Raw genomic sequence first — 15,024 nt, 5'->3', positions numbered from 1 at the left:
TATGAGGTTTTGAAAAGCACTGACAGCTTTTAGTTAGTAGAGTGTGAGGACCAGATGCTTCCCGGGACTAATGCACACAAGTTTGGCATGATCTGAAGACAAGTCTCAGAGCCCCAGAAAAATCTCTTCCCGTCCTTTGCTGGTGGAAATTGGGACAGGTCCATTGGCTTACATCAAAATGCATGTACAGTGTAAGGCCATCACCCCTTCAGTTTAAAGCATGCTGTCCTTACTTCTGTATTTTTGCATTACTTGTGTTAGCTGATATTTGCATAATAACACCCAATCCACACAAAGCATTGCATCTAAACAAAGATGTTCCTTCCCTCTAGCTTGTATTTTGGAAATAATTCTGAGAGACAATAATTTGCAAGAGCTTCCCTGCAGCACCTGCAGCCTTCCAGTTAACATAATTTTGTCATCCTTTGCTACCAGACCTCTTCTCCTCCCACTGTCACTTCCTTTCTCTCTGGCATGTGAAAGGGAGCCTGAGTCATGGTGAAACCTCTGAACACGGCCTTCCCTGGGTGCTCTTTCTCCTTTTACCCCTACATCAGGGAAGCGACAGTGGTCGTCAGTCTTCAATGTGTTTGTCATTGCACGGTACCTCTTTCTTCCAAGATACATTGAGTGCACAACCCGCCCTGTCTGTTGCTGTGTGCCGGATACAAAACACCTACAACAAAAGCATTGCTCAATTGGGCTGAAAGAACATTTAGTTTGGGCTGCATCTTTTTATGTCTGGGTCCCTGAATCTCAGTCCTGCCTAATGCTGATCACCCTGACCCTACTGCCCCTCTGTCTGCCCCAGCTTCGGCGGGAGTGAGTCATAGACACAGAATCACTCAAATGTTGAACATTGTTCCTACAAAACTCCCTCCCAATGTTTGTCTTACTAGCAAGGCCTGGGGCCGTACTATTTAATGAAGTACTTCTGATTGTTGTGTGACCCTATGAAAGAGATCCGTTTCTCTTTCACGGGGCTAAGCAAGAAAATACGCTAGGAGTGTTGTTCACACACCATCATGAGAATCAGTTATTGGCTGAGGAGACTCCGCAGCACACCCGGCAGCAGCACGGAGGTGAGCCAGTTGCAGACACTCATCTCCCGCCTCCTGGTAGGAGTTTTGCTCCGTGCTGCGGTGAGGTCCTCAGCTGCGGGCACTTCCCGAGATGAAAAGGGCAGCTTTGCACGGTGAATTTATTGCACATTCCTGGTCACACGAGGGAGACTGTGTCCAGGTAGCTCCCTCTCTTGCTTTGCCTTTAATCACTGCAGGGTGGGAACCGGATCCAGCCTGGAGGGATAAAAGGTCTCAGAGATGAAGCAGTACAATGGAGCAGAGTTAATGCCGGCCGATTTACTGTTGTAAGCAAATCACTACCAAACCTCTCTTGTGCAGCATGTTACAATTTACCACTCGTAGTTAAATGAGTCAGAGCTGTTGCTTCTGGTTCTGCCTCCAGCTTCTCCTGCCACAGAGCTGCACAGACAATGGGTCCGTATTGCAGAGGGGCCTCGGGCCAGCCCCAAGGAGCTGTGTGTTGCAATGCCCATTATCGCAATGCCTCATTTTTAGGCTCCCTGCTGTGGAACAGATTGCTCAGGCCAGGGACAGACACCACTGTGCTTTACACAAGGTGTGGAAAGAGTTAAAAGCTAATGAAAGGAAACTTCACTAACTTAACACTCCTTGAGTTACAATATATATATATTCTAATATATAAATAGTGGGACTCAGCACTGTGATAACAAGAAGGGTGTGTCTTTCTGTCACAAGCTGCCTTGCAGTTATGTACCTAAGCCACATCAGCTTCCTTTTGCGGAGAACTAGAGAACCACCTCATTGCATCCCACAGCTCACTACTATAACCCAAGCCATGGGAGACTTCCTTTGCCAGTCACCACTCTGCTGGATTTAATTTGAACATCCCTAAGGCTCTGAGGAGTGCCCTGGCCACGAGGACATTTAAGCAGCCACTTTTTCTTGCACTCTCTGGCCACCTGCGTGTCTAATAAAAAAAAAATAAATAAAATGTATCATTAGGAGAGATGAAGAGCAATTATCTGTGAGTGGTGACTGGGATTTTTATTTTGCATACAAAATAGCTTATTTCAGATGTTTAACTGAAATCAGGCAGTTAGTGCTAAGTATTCCGTTTCTCTGGGAAGGTGACCAGACAGTTCATCCAACGTCCTGGGAAGATCTTTAGGAAGAAGGTATTATGTGACTCAGGAGAATCACACAAGATTATGAGCCTGGATTTAAACATAGGAGTACTACTAAGAAACAGGCTCACCCCCTCCTCTTGGCCTTTACAATGGGTAAGTTAGGCAGCTTCCCTGCTTTGCCTCTGATTTCTGAAGGTTGTGTTCTCAGGCACAATCCTCAGCAGCAGGAGGTTGCTGCTGCTGTGCCTAACTCACTTGCTGAATTCAGCCTGCCCTCACTTTTGAAAACAGGCTTTTAGCTCCGAATCCATTTAAGCACTATGGAAAACTTTAGATAGAGGCAACAGGGCACCAATTTGTGTTTCTAGTTGAACAGCAAATTCAGGAAGAAACCCTGAACACACCAGAAATTCGGAGCCGACAACAAATACACGGTTTAACCAAAGATTTGTTCAGCAGGTTTTCCCGGTAGCCTTCTTCTTAAAACTGAAGGAGAATCTTTCCTTACCCTTCAAAGCTAAGACAGCGGGTGCCGAGCCCTCTGCCCCATCCCGAAGCCGGGCTGTGCTGCAGCCAGAGCCGGGCGCGATGCCACCGCATTTCCCGGCCGGGGCTCCCGGAGCTCACACGGAGCTGCTGCCGGGCGAAGGCTGCTCCCCTGTGCCGGTAACAGAGTCTTTCCCTTCCTTTTGGAAAATAAGAGTATAAAAATGGCTTCCCTTTTCTTTTTGTGTGCGGTTCTGCGGGTGTTTGCTCCCTCTCCGTGCTGTGGCTACTGTGCGCTTTAATTTCCTACCCCCCGTGGAAAGTGCCGCACGAAGGCGCTCCCGCTTTCCCACGGCAGAGAGTTGCCCCGTCTGCGAGTCCGTGGTGGCACATGGGTGTGCTCGGGGCCCCTTTGCTTTCTCTCGTCTGTCTGCCGAGGCTCCCTAGGATCGTGTGTAGAGATATGGGGGGGGGGGGGGAAGGAGGGAGTACCACAGTGACTGGGGAGGGGTGGCGGGGGAGAAGGGAGTTATTAGGAAACTTTGCTTTGGCTATTCTCTATCCTTGGGGCTGCGTGGCGCCAGCACCCTCAAGTTGAAAGGAAAACAGCCATTCTCACTTCCAACTGCCCACTGAGATCCTTAAGGCGACAAAGACACAAAAGTGAGTTTTATTTGCTGGTAAGCCAGAGGCAAGAAAAAAGAAAAGCCAATTCCCCCTTAAAAAGAGCCGACAAATCCTTTTTGCTCTTTTGTGTGAGCTTTTCCTATTCACATGGAGCGTTCATCCGTGTGATTCCCAACTTATTGTCATTACTTAGTTATTAATTGTTCTCATCTGGGTTTAATTGAGCAACCAAGGACTTTAGCCCAAGGGTCAGGGGGAAAACTTAAAGCAAAGACATGTTCAATAGGAATCATGCGCTTGGAATATCCATCCCGAGTTGACATAATGTAAAAACAAAAAACAAAAAAAACACCCCAAAACTCCCACAAAACCAACTGAAGGGGGGGAAAGAAAAAAAAAAAAAAAAAAAAAAAAAAAGCCAAAACAGACAAAGCGGAGAGATGAAAGGGTCCCGGCTTGCCCGGAGCCCAGCGCTGCAGCGCCCAAAGGTGCCGGCGGAGGAGAGCGGGGATGCGGGGAGCCAGCTTAAGGCGGATCTCCCTGTTTGAAATCTCGGTTATTTTAGGGCTTCTTTACAGGATAAACCTGGCCTCCTGCGCGATTAGATCTTGTCCCCGAACCCGCGGTCTAATCGGGCAGAGGCTGAGTTTATCTCCAGCCTTTTTCTGCCAGAAGCACAACGTGGGAAAAAGCCGGCACCGCGCTCCCCCAGCCCGGCGCGGCTTTGGGGTCAGGATCACAGACACTGTCACTTGCACAGAGAGAAGAAATGATCGGAAAAGAAAGCCAGACCAAAAGCAGAGGAGGGAAAATAAAATGAAAAAGGAAAAAAAAAAAAGAAAAAAAACCCAACACAACAAAACCCCCCAAAACCCCATAAAAACAAACAAACAAAAAACCCACACACAAACAATCTCAGAACCCCAAAAGTCACCCCAACTCAGAAAAAAGTGGGGCAGCCAGAGAAGAGCGAGAGATGAGAAGAGGAGGATTAGGGGCAGCGAGCTCTGGAGAAAGTGACTGGCTTCAGGTATGTTGTTTCGTTGAGTTATTGAAAGCATCATTGATATTTAGGAGATGATAAAAGTCCCGCCTCGCCCCCAGCTACAGTCTCGCTGGAGCCACAGTGCCTGCAGAAGATTGCCTAGCCTCATTACAGCAATTATTTTCCTTCTAAATTTGCTTCAACCTTAACGTTTTAAATTGCTGGAAATGAAAGCAGCGGGGGAGGGGGGAGGGAGGAAGAAGACGGAAAGAAAGAAAAATAGAGTCCAAATTTTTCAGAGCCAGTTCCTTGAGCGCAAGATAAAGCACGAAATTAATTAATAAAAAAGCAAAAAGGGGAAACCAGCGCTCCCCCTTACCCGAGCCATCCGTACGAGACACGGTGGAGCGGCGCTGTGATGGGGGCTGGGGGGCAGCCGGGGGGGACGCGGCGAGGCGGCGGAGCCGGTGCCGGCGGAGCGGGCGGGCGCGGAGCGGCCAGGGCTGCGCGGGAGAGCGGGGCGGCCCGCAGCCCTTCTCCGCGGGGCTCTAGGCCGTCGCCGGCCGTTTCCTCGGGGCCGTGGCGATCGGAACGGGTTTCCAACCCGGTCGGCCGGAGCCACGGGGACGGGCAGGAGACGACGTCGAGCGGTCCCGACCGTCAGTCCCGCGGGTCCGGCCGGCTGCCTGCCGCGGCTTCCCACCCATTCCCGAGCATCACCGCTCCACACATACTATCCCCAACTACCCCGTACTCGTAACAGCCCCATCCTCATCACCCGACTCCTTGGCTATGGCGCTGCCTTTGCCCCTCGGCTATTAGAGCGTTTTTCCCCCCTCTCCCGGGATACCCTGACAGCAACAGCCCCCTCTCCTCTCCAACACCCCAAACCCCCCGATGTTCCCCTCTCCTGAGCAATGCGCGCTGCCGAAGGAAGCAGCAGGAGAAGCCCTTGCTCGGCTTAACACCGAGGTGGGGGACAAGTCACCCCATCCCCAAAGCCTCCAGCAGCCTCCGGGGGCTGCAGCCCGAAGCTTCCCGGCAATAGGCCGCCGGCAGGGAGAGAACCAGCTTTCCTCCTGCTTGGAGCCGATAGGACCGTGGGGAGCCCCGCGTTGTGCCAGCCGCGGGGCTGCCAGGGAGAGCGGCAGCACCCATCCTCGGGCGAGGGAATGCGCTGGGAGCTGCCGCCGAGAAGTAGTGGGGGACAAAAAAAAAAAAAACAAGAGGAAACCTCAGGCAGCTGTGAGGACAAGGCAGCTCAGGAATACACAGCAAGCTGAAAACTCGACCGAGGCCTCACTGTCTGAGGCTGAAGTCTCCTGGGGAGCAAGAAAAACGGCTGGTACAGCTGATACAGCTGGTACTCTCTCCTGCTCCCCAACACAGAGAATTTTAACCTCTTCCTCTGTCACCCCCGGCAGGATAAAGAGCAAACATATCACATCAAACAGTAGCTTAAAATTAATTTATTTAACAAATATAGCTATAATATAAATGATAATAAAATTTCAAATATACAGTATATTACATAGTACACAGAGCCCCTTCCAAAGGAGCTAGTGAAGGAACAAACACAGGTAACAGACGGTGCTGTTACACAGGGTCGGGAGAGGCTGCACTACACTTCTGCCTCTTGACCTTGCCTTGCAGAAAAAAAAGAAACGTCCTGTCTTTCAGCCCCCTTTTTGCCGTTTCTCATCCATAGTTCCTTCCCCCACAGCAAGGGGCTCTCCCCAGGCTGCCAGCGGGACCCGGGGAAGCAGAACAGGGTTGGCCCATCACTGTCCTGTGCCGGAGAGGGGCTGGGGTGATGCCTCAGGTTTCTGCCAGCCAGAAACCCAGAGCAGCTCCCAGGACTGCTGAGGAGTGTGAAACGGGGGAGAATAGCATCACAGAGGGAAGCAGAGGCTGAGCAGAGCTGGACTAGAGAAGTCTCTGCCACGGGGTCCGTGGAGAAGACCGCAGCAAGGAGCCAGAGGAGTAGGGAGGGAGTGTGCGAGGGGCCAGCAGGAGCGGAGAGCCGGCAGGCTGGGCTCGACGGGGCTCAGCTCTATGTGAGGTGGTACATGCTATATCCCACATGTGCCGTGTACAGTCCCACAGGAGCCACGGGCAGCCCTGCCCGCTGGAAAGGGCTGGACGCCCCGTAAAGAGAGGCACTGGCCACAGCTGGGCCGCCCAGTGGGAAGGAGATGCCGAAAGCAGCGGGAGGGAGCATGGGCTTGGCTGCCATCTTCAGCTTTTCCAGTTCCGCCTCCTGGAGCCGCTTGGCCTTGGCACGCCGGTTCTGGAACCAGATCTTCACCTGGGTCTCGGTAAGGCTGAGCGAGCTGGAGAACTCGGCGCGCTCGGCGATGGACAGGTACTGCTTCTGCCGAAACTTCCTCTCGAGGGCCAGCAGCTGCGCCGTGGTGAAGGGTGTCCGGGGCTTCCTGTTTGTCTTGTGCTTGCGCAGGGTGCAGGCCGGGGGGCTCAGCCGCCCTGCGCCGGGCAGCAGTCGGAGGAGAGGGGGAAGGAGAGAGACAGCTCGGTTAGCAGTGCCCGAACCCGCACGCCCCGCAGAGCCCCCACCCTACAGCAGTCTGGGTGGAAAGAAAGGGGAAACTAAGGGCCTGCTCAAAATGAGGCAACCCAAAAACTCTAGAGCTGCCCAGGGCACGCTTCGAATTGATGTTTCCCGTTCCAGTAAAGAAAGCGGGTGCTTTATGAACAAATTAGATTTTTCAAGACTCCCGGGATCGAACTTGCTCGCAGTGCTTCACAGCAAGAACCTTTCTGACTCCATGGGAATCTACGCAAAGGACAGGAGTCAGACACCTACACACACCCCTCCACCACCTGCCTTAAGAGACACAAATTAAAGTCGTGACCCTCAAAAAAAAATATATATATATATTCCTGTCCTTTTTATTGGATTACGGGGGAAAAAAAATAAACAAAACGAGCTAGCTTCTCAGCTTCACACTCTCTTCATTAGGCCCCTGGGAACTGGATTAAGCATGTAATTAATTACAAGCTCTGAACGCTCACTCAGCCTTTATCTACTGCTCTTCACCAGTCTGGTGCTGTAGTATCTAACTTTTCTAAGGGTCCTCAACCTTGCTCTACCCCAGGTTTACTAAAACCAAAAAAGTTTTACTTTGCAGTTTAAAGAAACTAAACCACTGCGACACTCTACTCAAGTCCTTTCGCAAAACCTGCCTTATTTCAAGGGACAGAGAAAGCAGGTCTCTTCGCAGCTCTGCTAGAACACCCAAAACGCTGCGGAGAGCCTCAGCCCATACTCGCCCCTTCCCACGGGAGCGGGATGCGGCCGAGGGCAGCCGGCCCGGGCTGCCCGGCCCCGGGCTCCCTGTAGTCGCTGAAGAGGATTATCGGGCTTTTCTGATCTCGGCCCTCCCGCTGCTATTTTTGTTTTAGATCTCGCCGCAATAAAGCATCAGTAGCTGCGGCTCTTCTGACTTTTAGAGATGCAACACTTGGGAAAGCAGCCGGGATGGCTGAAGCCCGAAGGGGTCTCGCCTGGGAGCCTGTGCGGGTCCTCACAGAACTGTTTGAGCCGCCTTCAGAGAAAACATCGCGGAACCCGAGGCAGGCTTTGCGTGGCGGCTTCAAGCCCCAAGTTAAACTAACAGGCAGGCCGGGTCGTTTCTTACTTTATTTTTCTCCCTTCCCCGGTTAACGTTTGACACAAGATCCCGCGCTGGTGCGGCCACTCGTCCTTCGCAGTCATCATCGGACGCTGCCCCAGCTTCACACACACTTGAACTAGTTCAACATTTTGAACAGGCCAAAGTGGGCCGGCAGAGAGCGCGAACCGCAGGGAAAAACATACCAGGAAGGGCCGGGTGAACGCGAGAGGAAATCCCCGTCCTCCCCCGCAGCGCTGCCCCCGGACTGCCCGGCCCCGTGGGAAGGGCAGACGCCCCAGAGGGAGTCCCAGTCCGCCAGCTCCCGGACCCTACTTACTCGGGGGAGGCGGCGAGAACCGTGGGCTTTGCATCCAGGGGCTTCGCTCCTGCTTCTCGGGGCTTTCCGCCTTGACGAGAGCGTCTTCGGGCAGCTTGACCAGCCCCCCGACGGAAAAGTGGCCGCCGAGAGGCAGCGGAGAGGCCGGCGCCTCCGCCGTCAGGGCACCCAGGCGGGGGCTGAGGCTGAGGCGGGCGGCCGCCCCGGCGACCGGCGGGGGCCCGGCGCCCTCGGGGCCCTCCCTGCCGCCCGGCTTCCTATGGTCGGCCATAAGCGCCTCCACGCTGAACGGCAGGAGGGATGGGGAGACCTTGGGCTTGTCGTTCTCCTCCTCCCCGCCCATCGCCGCCGCGACGGGGAGGCCGCCGCCGGGCTTGCTGAAAGCGGATGCGGGCAGCTCGTCGCTGCGGACCCCGGTGGGCGCGGCGGTCATATCCACAGCCGGGGCCATGCAGAGCCGGCCCGCTGTCGCCACCGCAGCACCGGGCGGGAGCGGACGCCGCTGCTCATGGGGCCGGGGAGGCACTCGCAGAGAAACGGAGCGCGGGCAGCCGTCAGCTCGCTCCGACCCCGCGGCGGGCGCCGCCGCCTGATAAAGCGGCGAGAGGGGAGACCCCGCCCAAGCGGGGCCCGGGGGGCGGGGCGGGGGCGCCCCATTGGCGGCCGCGCCCGCGGGCGGGGGGCCGGGCCGGGCCGCTCCGGTCTGGCCTCGCCGTCGGGGCGTCCCGCGCCGCGCCCCCAGCCCCGCTCCGCGCCAGAGCGCGCATCTCCGGAGCGAGTCAGAGAGGCCGGGCTGCCCGAGGAGCGCTGCACCGCGGGAATGGGATTTGGGGCGGGGAGGAGGAGGCTCAAAAATCGGGGGGAAATGTGTATTAGCGTCAGGAAAAAACCCGGCCTTTCTGTTTGTGAAGCTTGAGGAAGCGGGCCCGAGCCGTGTTCTTCTGGAAAACCAAGAAATATAGGGATGTCCTGTGTATGACCTCTCAGAGGGGGCCACTGCCCTTCCCACAGTCTGTCTGCGCTTTGAAAAGGTGTATTGTTTGAGGGGGGAAAGGTGCGTCTGTTTTTTGGGGGGGTTGTTCTTTGCTGTTTTGGTTTGTTTGTTGGTTTCAGTTAGGGGGGGTTTTTTGTTTGTTTTTAAGTATAATTTTTTGTTTGTTCGTTTTAATGAACGCCGGCCCTGCGATGTGTTTGACGTGTTTGCGGAGGTCTACCTGTATATACATAACATACACACACATATCAATTGTGCTGCTTTTCATGGCATAGAAGTGTGCGTGCCTCCGAGTCTCCCGATAATTAAATGTTCATTCACGTAAAAAGGAACATCTAAGCCCCAGACCCATTAAAATCCCGGCTATTTTGTTTTGTAAATTCGTTTTATGATCCCTTATCCCAGCGCCCAGGACGGATGTGCAGTAAAACGGAGCCGCTCTCTAATAACGTGATTGGCCGCTCGCTGAGAAAAGTTTATTGATAGCTGCAGGGCTCTAATCTCCTCGAAACACAAGAGGCTCTTGCAGTCATTTAAGGGTAATTATCTAAACGGAGAGGGACAGAGAATTCCCTTTCCTTTTAACTGGACCCAATAAAGATGGCAGATTAGGACCATATAGATTATGAAACGAATTGATAAAATAGACGTTTTATTAACTGATAAGCAACACGACCTGATTGAAATGGATTGTCTTGCACGCATACGAGTCTTACACACGCGTGAGTACACACACTGGCCCGGTGCTTGCTGTAGGGGCTGTCCTGCACGTACGCATACACACCTACATCGCACGTGTTGTGCTGTGCTCATACACGATCCCTCTAGGTGAAGACGATTTGTAGGAGACTCGTGGGCTACCCCGTGCTCTCCTATAGATTGGCGTGAACGCACATCGCACAGACCTGTTCACCGACGTATAGCTCACACGGACACATTAAATTCCCGTCCCGAATCGTGCCGCCCCGGTGAGGGCTCTTGTCAGACGGAGAGCAGTGGTGCCATCGCCCAGCCCGGCCCGGATCTTCTGGCCGCTGCCCCGCACTGCCCGCATCCTGCCCCGCGCCCCATCGGGCCGGGGGGCCGGGCCTGGCCGCTCAGGGCAGAGGTGTGGAGGGGGTGCTCAGAGAAGCGGCTGCATTGCTAATTGCGAGAATAAACAATCTGTCACGATTAGTCAGTGCTTCTAATAGGCAGACAAGTGATGTTGTTTTTAGGCGCCAGCAGCGGTCTGATCAAAGGCTTCGGCTGGAGGGGGACTATTGAGGACGTTAACCCGCATCAAGGGAGCAAGGCGCCTTAGCCCTGGGACATCGGCACATTCAGCCTGACAAAATTAGTTTGCTCTACCAATCACACATTTTCTCAAAGCCCAATGCTGGACGCAAGGATGCACCCCCACCCCCCGACTATGAAAACACGCACAAATATCGATGCATCGTGTTTCACGGTGTTCCCTCCACCCGATCCTAAAGGTAGGAAGGATTTTTTTTTTTTCTTTTTCCCTGATCCCAAACTCAATCTCCCACAAGAAAGTGATGTGTTTATTAATAGACATCCAGGCATCCTCTAGGCTGCTTTCAATCTCATTGTTGTGATGGAAATATGAAAGGAAAGTAGAACTGCTGAGTTTCCACACACACACACGTCTTTTGCAGAATGGTTTGAACACTGGGATGTTGCTGAGGACTGAGGAGATGAGTGTGCGTCCCATACTGAGAGCGAGATCCCGTTCTTATTGAGAGTTGACAGAATGAGATAATTAGCTCTTTATTTATCTCCCAGCAATGAACTCTTTGTGTTTACGTTTCTGTCATACTCGGTGCTATTTTAATCACTGTACCATAGCAAGGACTTGATTCTAATTCACATGCTGGCAAGCTCTTGGTCTGAAAACGGGAAGCCAGTGAAGTTTCTTTCGTTTCTTGCGCCTTTCTTTCTTTCCTTTATTTCTTAAGGAACTCTACGGGTTCTAAGTTAGGAATGGAGAAATCAAATTTACAAAACGAAATCTGCCCCGAGATGTATTTCTTTGCTTAGCGGGAGATTTTTGATACCCCAACTCTTCTCGCCTTGCTCACTGCGCTCTGGGGGACGAAAACATCACTGGATTTTCGGAACTCTTTTGTATCAGGTCCGTTGTGCTGATACGCTGCCTTGCTTTTAGGTGTCTGTGTCTTATTCTCATCTCTGGGCTGTAAGGAAATCCGAAGTGTAAAGGCCGGGGGGGTGGGGGGGGGTACGGGGTGGGGGGGGGGGGCGGGGGGGAGAGGAATAGGTGGCTTTATTGGTGCTTGTTCCAGTCCAGTGTTTTTATTGGGAACTGTGGCGCTTCCCTGAAGGCGCTTGTGCTAGATAACAATATTGGGCAATTAGCATCCTAAACAGTCCGATTTCAATATAATGAATGTGCTAGGCAAAGCCATTACCCATAGCATTTTATTTCGGTGGGAATACAACCAGGGCTGGTAGGAGTGCATGGGGGATGGGGAAGGAGGACAGGAGGCAGATCTAAGCCAATTCAGGGCATTGTCTGCCTTTTGTAAACGTTATCTTCGACTTAAAGGCAGAACTCAGAAAGGAGCTGGGTGTTGTTGTTTCCCTTGTTTCAATTTTATTTCCCTCGAGACAGCAGCTCTTAGGAGACCAGACAGCCCCGCAAGACACGATGAGGATTTGGGGACTGGCGGCTCCGAGGCAACCCTGCCGCGGAGGGCACCCGCCTGCGCTTTCCCTCCGCGTTCTTTCCGCGCTCCCTGCGCGCCCTTCAGATAGCCTTGCTCCAGCCCTGAACGGCTCAGCCTTGGGAGCAAAGAACCAGACCTATCGCAGGTGCTAAAAATGTCCCGCGGGCTTTACAAGCCCTCAAACCCCTTCAAGTCTCAACTGTCCCTGCTCCTGACGCTGCTTCCTCTCCTCTGAGCGTCGGATAATGCGAAGACTTCAGCTCTTTTCTCTTTCCCCCTCGCCTCCTCACTCTCCTTCCCCCTTTCCTTTTCTGTCCTGATTAAGCATAATCTAAACTACTCTGAAAGCTTCAGGCGTCTCGGCTGGTCTTCTGCAGGTTACCAGGAGCGGTGATTTGGATGGCCAAACTCCAGCCGCCGAGGCGTCCCCGACTCTTTGAGGGTCGGAGGAGCCGGGCTGAAAGGAAGGCACTATTTCAAGTGGCCCAAATTAATGTGATCGCGACATTATGATGCACTTGGAAAAGATGAAAGAAAAGGCTGGCCGTCTCCTCCAAGATCTCTATAATTATAGATAATATATCCTATTTCAAAGCAATTAGCTCAATCAGGCGTAACGAGGCACTTTGCTGCCAGGGAGCAACAATGCCTTACGGTTATTTAAGCTTCAAGATGTCAAGCAGACTTCGAGACTCTGCTCTGCCCAAAAGGGAACTTGGCTGTCTTGGTGAAGCCCCGTGGCTAAGGCAGTGGTTTCCCTTCAGTGACAACACGCCTATTTAACTTTACATAATTTTTTTTAGCGCTTTCAAAGGTGCCGGCTCTCCTGGAGTGAGCACTGCTCCTACAGGCGCAATTGGGGCTGGTTATTATGTGGCATCACCTCTGTCCTTGCCCGCCAGCACCGACCTGTCCCTCCTCGCCCTCTCTCTCCGGCATGCTTCTGCCCTCCGAGCCTTTCTCTCGCTCGATCCGCACGGTGCCTTTCTTTCCTTCGTTGTTTGTTGGTTGTTTTTTTTTTTGGTAATTCGCGAGAACCTGCAGTTTAAGTCGTTGATGAGCCGCGCTGGCCTCAGCACAGACCTCCCTGCCCAGCCGGCCGCCTTCTCCCAGCCTTCACCCTGCCCTGGCCTCTGTGTTTACCTGAAACGCTTGCAGATGGCACAGGTCCCGAGAGCAAAGGGAGCATCCGACTGCCGCTTGCATTAAGAGCGAGCCGGTTATTTGGTTTATATGCCTACCCGTGTGTGGAGGGGTCTCTGCAATAACATTCAGAGGAGGAGCAGGGTCTCAGGTGCCGAAATCCCCTCGTCCTGACCCAAACCCGCAGGAAAGGTGTGCAGAGAGGGCTGTCCTCCCGTGTCCAGGGGCGGTGGGTGTGGGTTTAGGCCGAAGTGCCGATGAAGCAACTTTCCCCCCTTTCCGGGTGCCTCTGCAAGCCGGCGTCCGGGGCTGGTCCTCCCGCGGCCGCCGGGGCACGGGCTGGCCGGGAATCTCGGCCCTGGGGCAGAGCCGCTGCCGGAGCCGCACGGCTCGGAATGGCACGGCATGGCTCAGCAGGCAGTGCACGGTATAGCCCCGAGAAAACATAGCCGTGCTCTGGGGAAACTCTGCCACAGGAAAATGAGTAACTGTACAATTAACCTGTCGGCTTTCCTTCCAGGGATTTTATTCCTGGGGTGTAATTGGGGATGGGGGGCGGGGAGGGGGGGCTGGAGGGAAAAAAAAAAAAAAAAAGAATCGCCCCATGGATTAGTCATTTGAACTGGACAGTTCAAGGGAAACAAGGGGCCAGGGGCATGAATGCGAACTAAACAAAGTTTAACCACTCCTCCTTCTCCCCATGCGCAAAATGGAAACCTTATTATGTGATTCACTGTGAATCACTAGATTGAATGCGATCATTATGAGTAAATGATAGTCGAGGCTCCGCTGGTCTTTTCTTTCCTAGAGGCAAAACTATAAAATATGAAGGATATAAATGATCCTCTCTCCGCTCTCTCATGAAGGACATTCATTCAAAGCCGCACTCTGTCTCTCTCCCAATTCCTTTGGTCCCCTTGAATTCCACAACGATCAAGGTAGATTACAGCGAGTCCTGGTTTATTTGTCTTCACGTGCTTGTTTATTGGCGAAATGTCACGACATGTAATTTGTCCCAAGTTCTTTAACATGAGAAAATACTTTGTGGTTGCAGCAATCCATGCTGGTACCGCCAAGGCGATCTCCGATGCTCAGAGCAAGTTCATTATAATGCTATTTTGCGGCGTTTCCATGTTTTCTCCTCATTTCTCATGAGTCTTTTACATATCGTTGCATAAGAAAAGGATTTCGCCAGCTCCAGTTATGAGATTTCCTAGATTTTTTACAGGCGGAGCCGGTTTACAAAAGCTGTATTGTTTGACTGCGGTCTGGGTTTCCATTTGGGGTAATTATTGTATTCCCAGTCTTCTTCTAATCATTTGCTTACAAGGACACAGTTTTGGGGTTTTTTTTCCTCGCCTTTTGAAGAAGATGAAATACTCCAAACTTGCAAGACCATTGGAATAACCCCCGCACACACACTTCTTTGCCTATTGTGTAAGAGCTATTCCTTACGTGTCTCTAAATTGCTGGAAAACTTGGTGGAAAGGACGGTAAGAAAACATATAGAGCAGAAGAAACGCTTGTCACCACATTTTGAAAAAGCTCTGCAAACTGCAAAAATCCCGATCTAAGTCTGTTCCCAATAGAGAAGTCTGTGCAAATTGAGGGAGAGGGAGGGGTACTAAACACAAAACAAACCCACTTTTCATAAGGAAATGCTTTTCAGCTAGATGATAATCAGCTCCTGGGGAGGGGGGGGGAAGTTCATAGAAGGAAAAATCAAGGGAGGACAAACTTCTATGTGAGGCAGGGCTGTGTCTGTGCAGAGGGGCTTCTGCTCCAGCTGCTGCCTCCAGCTGCACAGCTGGAGGAGAGCTGGAAGCTGTGGCCCCACCGGCAGACAGCAGCTCAATCTGCAGGCACTGGAGTTGAACTTGACAGGTTTTCTCTTCCCAGCACCCCTTTTAGGACCTTCCTGCTGGTGTCACACAGCTTCTCAAGGCAAGACTCCCTT

General features: G+C 52.6%; 1 protein-coding gene across 1 annotated transcript; it reads right to left on the bottom strand.

Annotated features, from left to right (window-relative positions):
* Positions 1–5,797: 5,797 nt before the first annotated feature.
* On the bottom strand, positions 5,798–8,757 carry MSX1 (msh homeobox 1). Its single transcript, XM_051616555.1, has 2 exons — positions 8,244–8,757; positions 5,798–6,755 (listed from the first exon to the last, which is right to left on the bottom strand). The coding sequence occupies exons 1-2, from the start codon at positions 8,692–8,694 to the stop codon at positions 6,325–6,327; spliced, it is 882 nt and encodes a 293-aa protein (XP_051472515.1). The 5' UTR covers positions 8,695–8,757; the 3' UTR covers positions 5,798–6,324.
* Positions 8,758–15,024: the final 6,267 nt, after the last annotated feature.

Source organism: Apus apus, chromosome 4, assembly GCF_020740795.1.
Source record: "Apus apus isolate bApuApu2 chromosome 4, bApuApu2.pri.cur, whole genome shotgun sequence".
NCBI classification, from domain to species: Eukaryota; Metazoa; Chordata; class Aves; order Apodiformes; family Apodidae; genus Apus; species Apus apus.
The sequence above is the reverse complement of the archived record's forward strand: the minus strand, read 5'-3'. Positions and strand labels throughout refer to the sequence as shown.

Excerpts from the sequence above, each read along its gene's own strand:
- MSX1 (XM_051616555.1), bottom strand. The coding sequence starts at position 8,694 with ATGGCCCCGGCTGTGGATATGACCGCCGCGCCCACCGGGGTCCGCAGC. Across the intron at positions 6,756-8,243 it reads GTTCTCGCCGCCTCCCCCGA|GGCGGCTGAGCCCCCCGGCC; the intron begins GTAAGTAGGGTC and ends TGCCCGGCGCAG.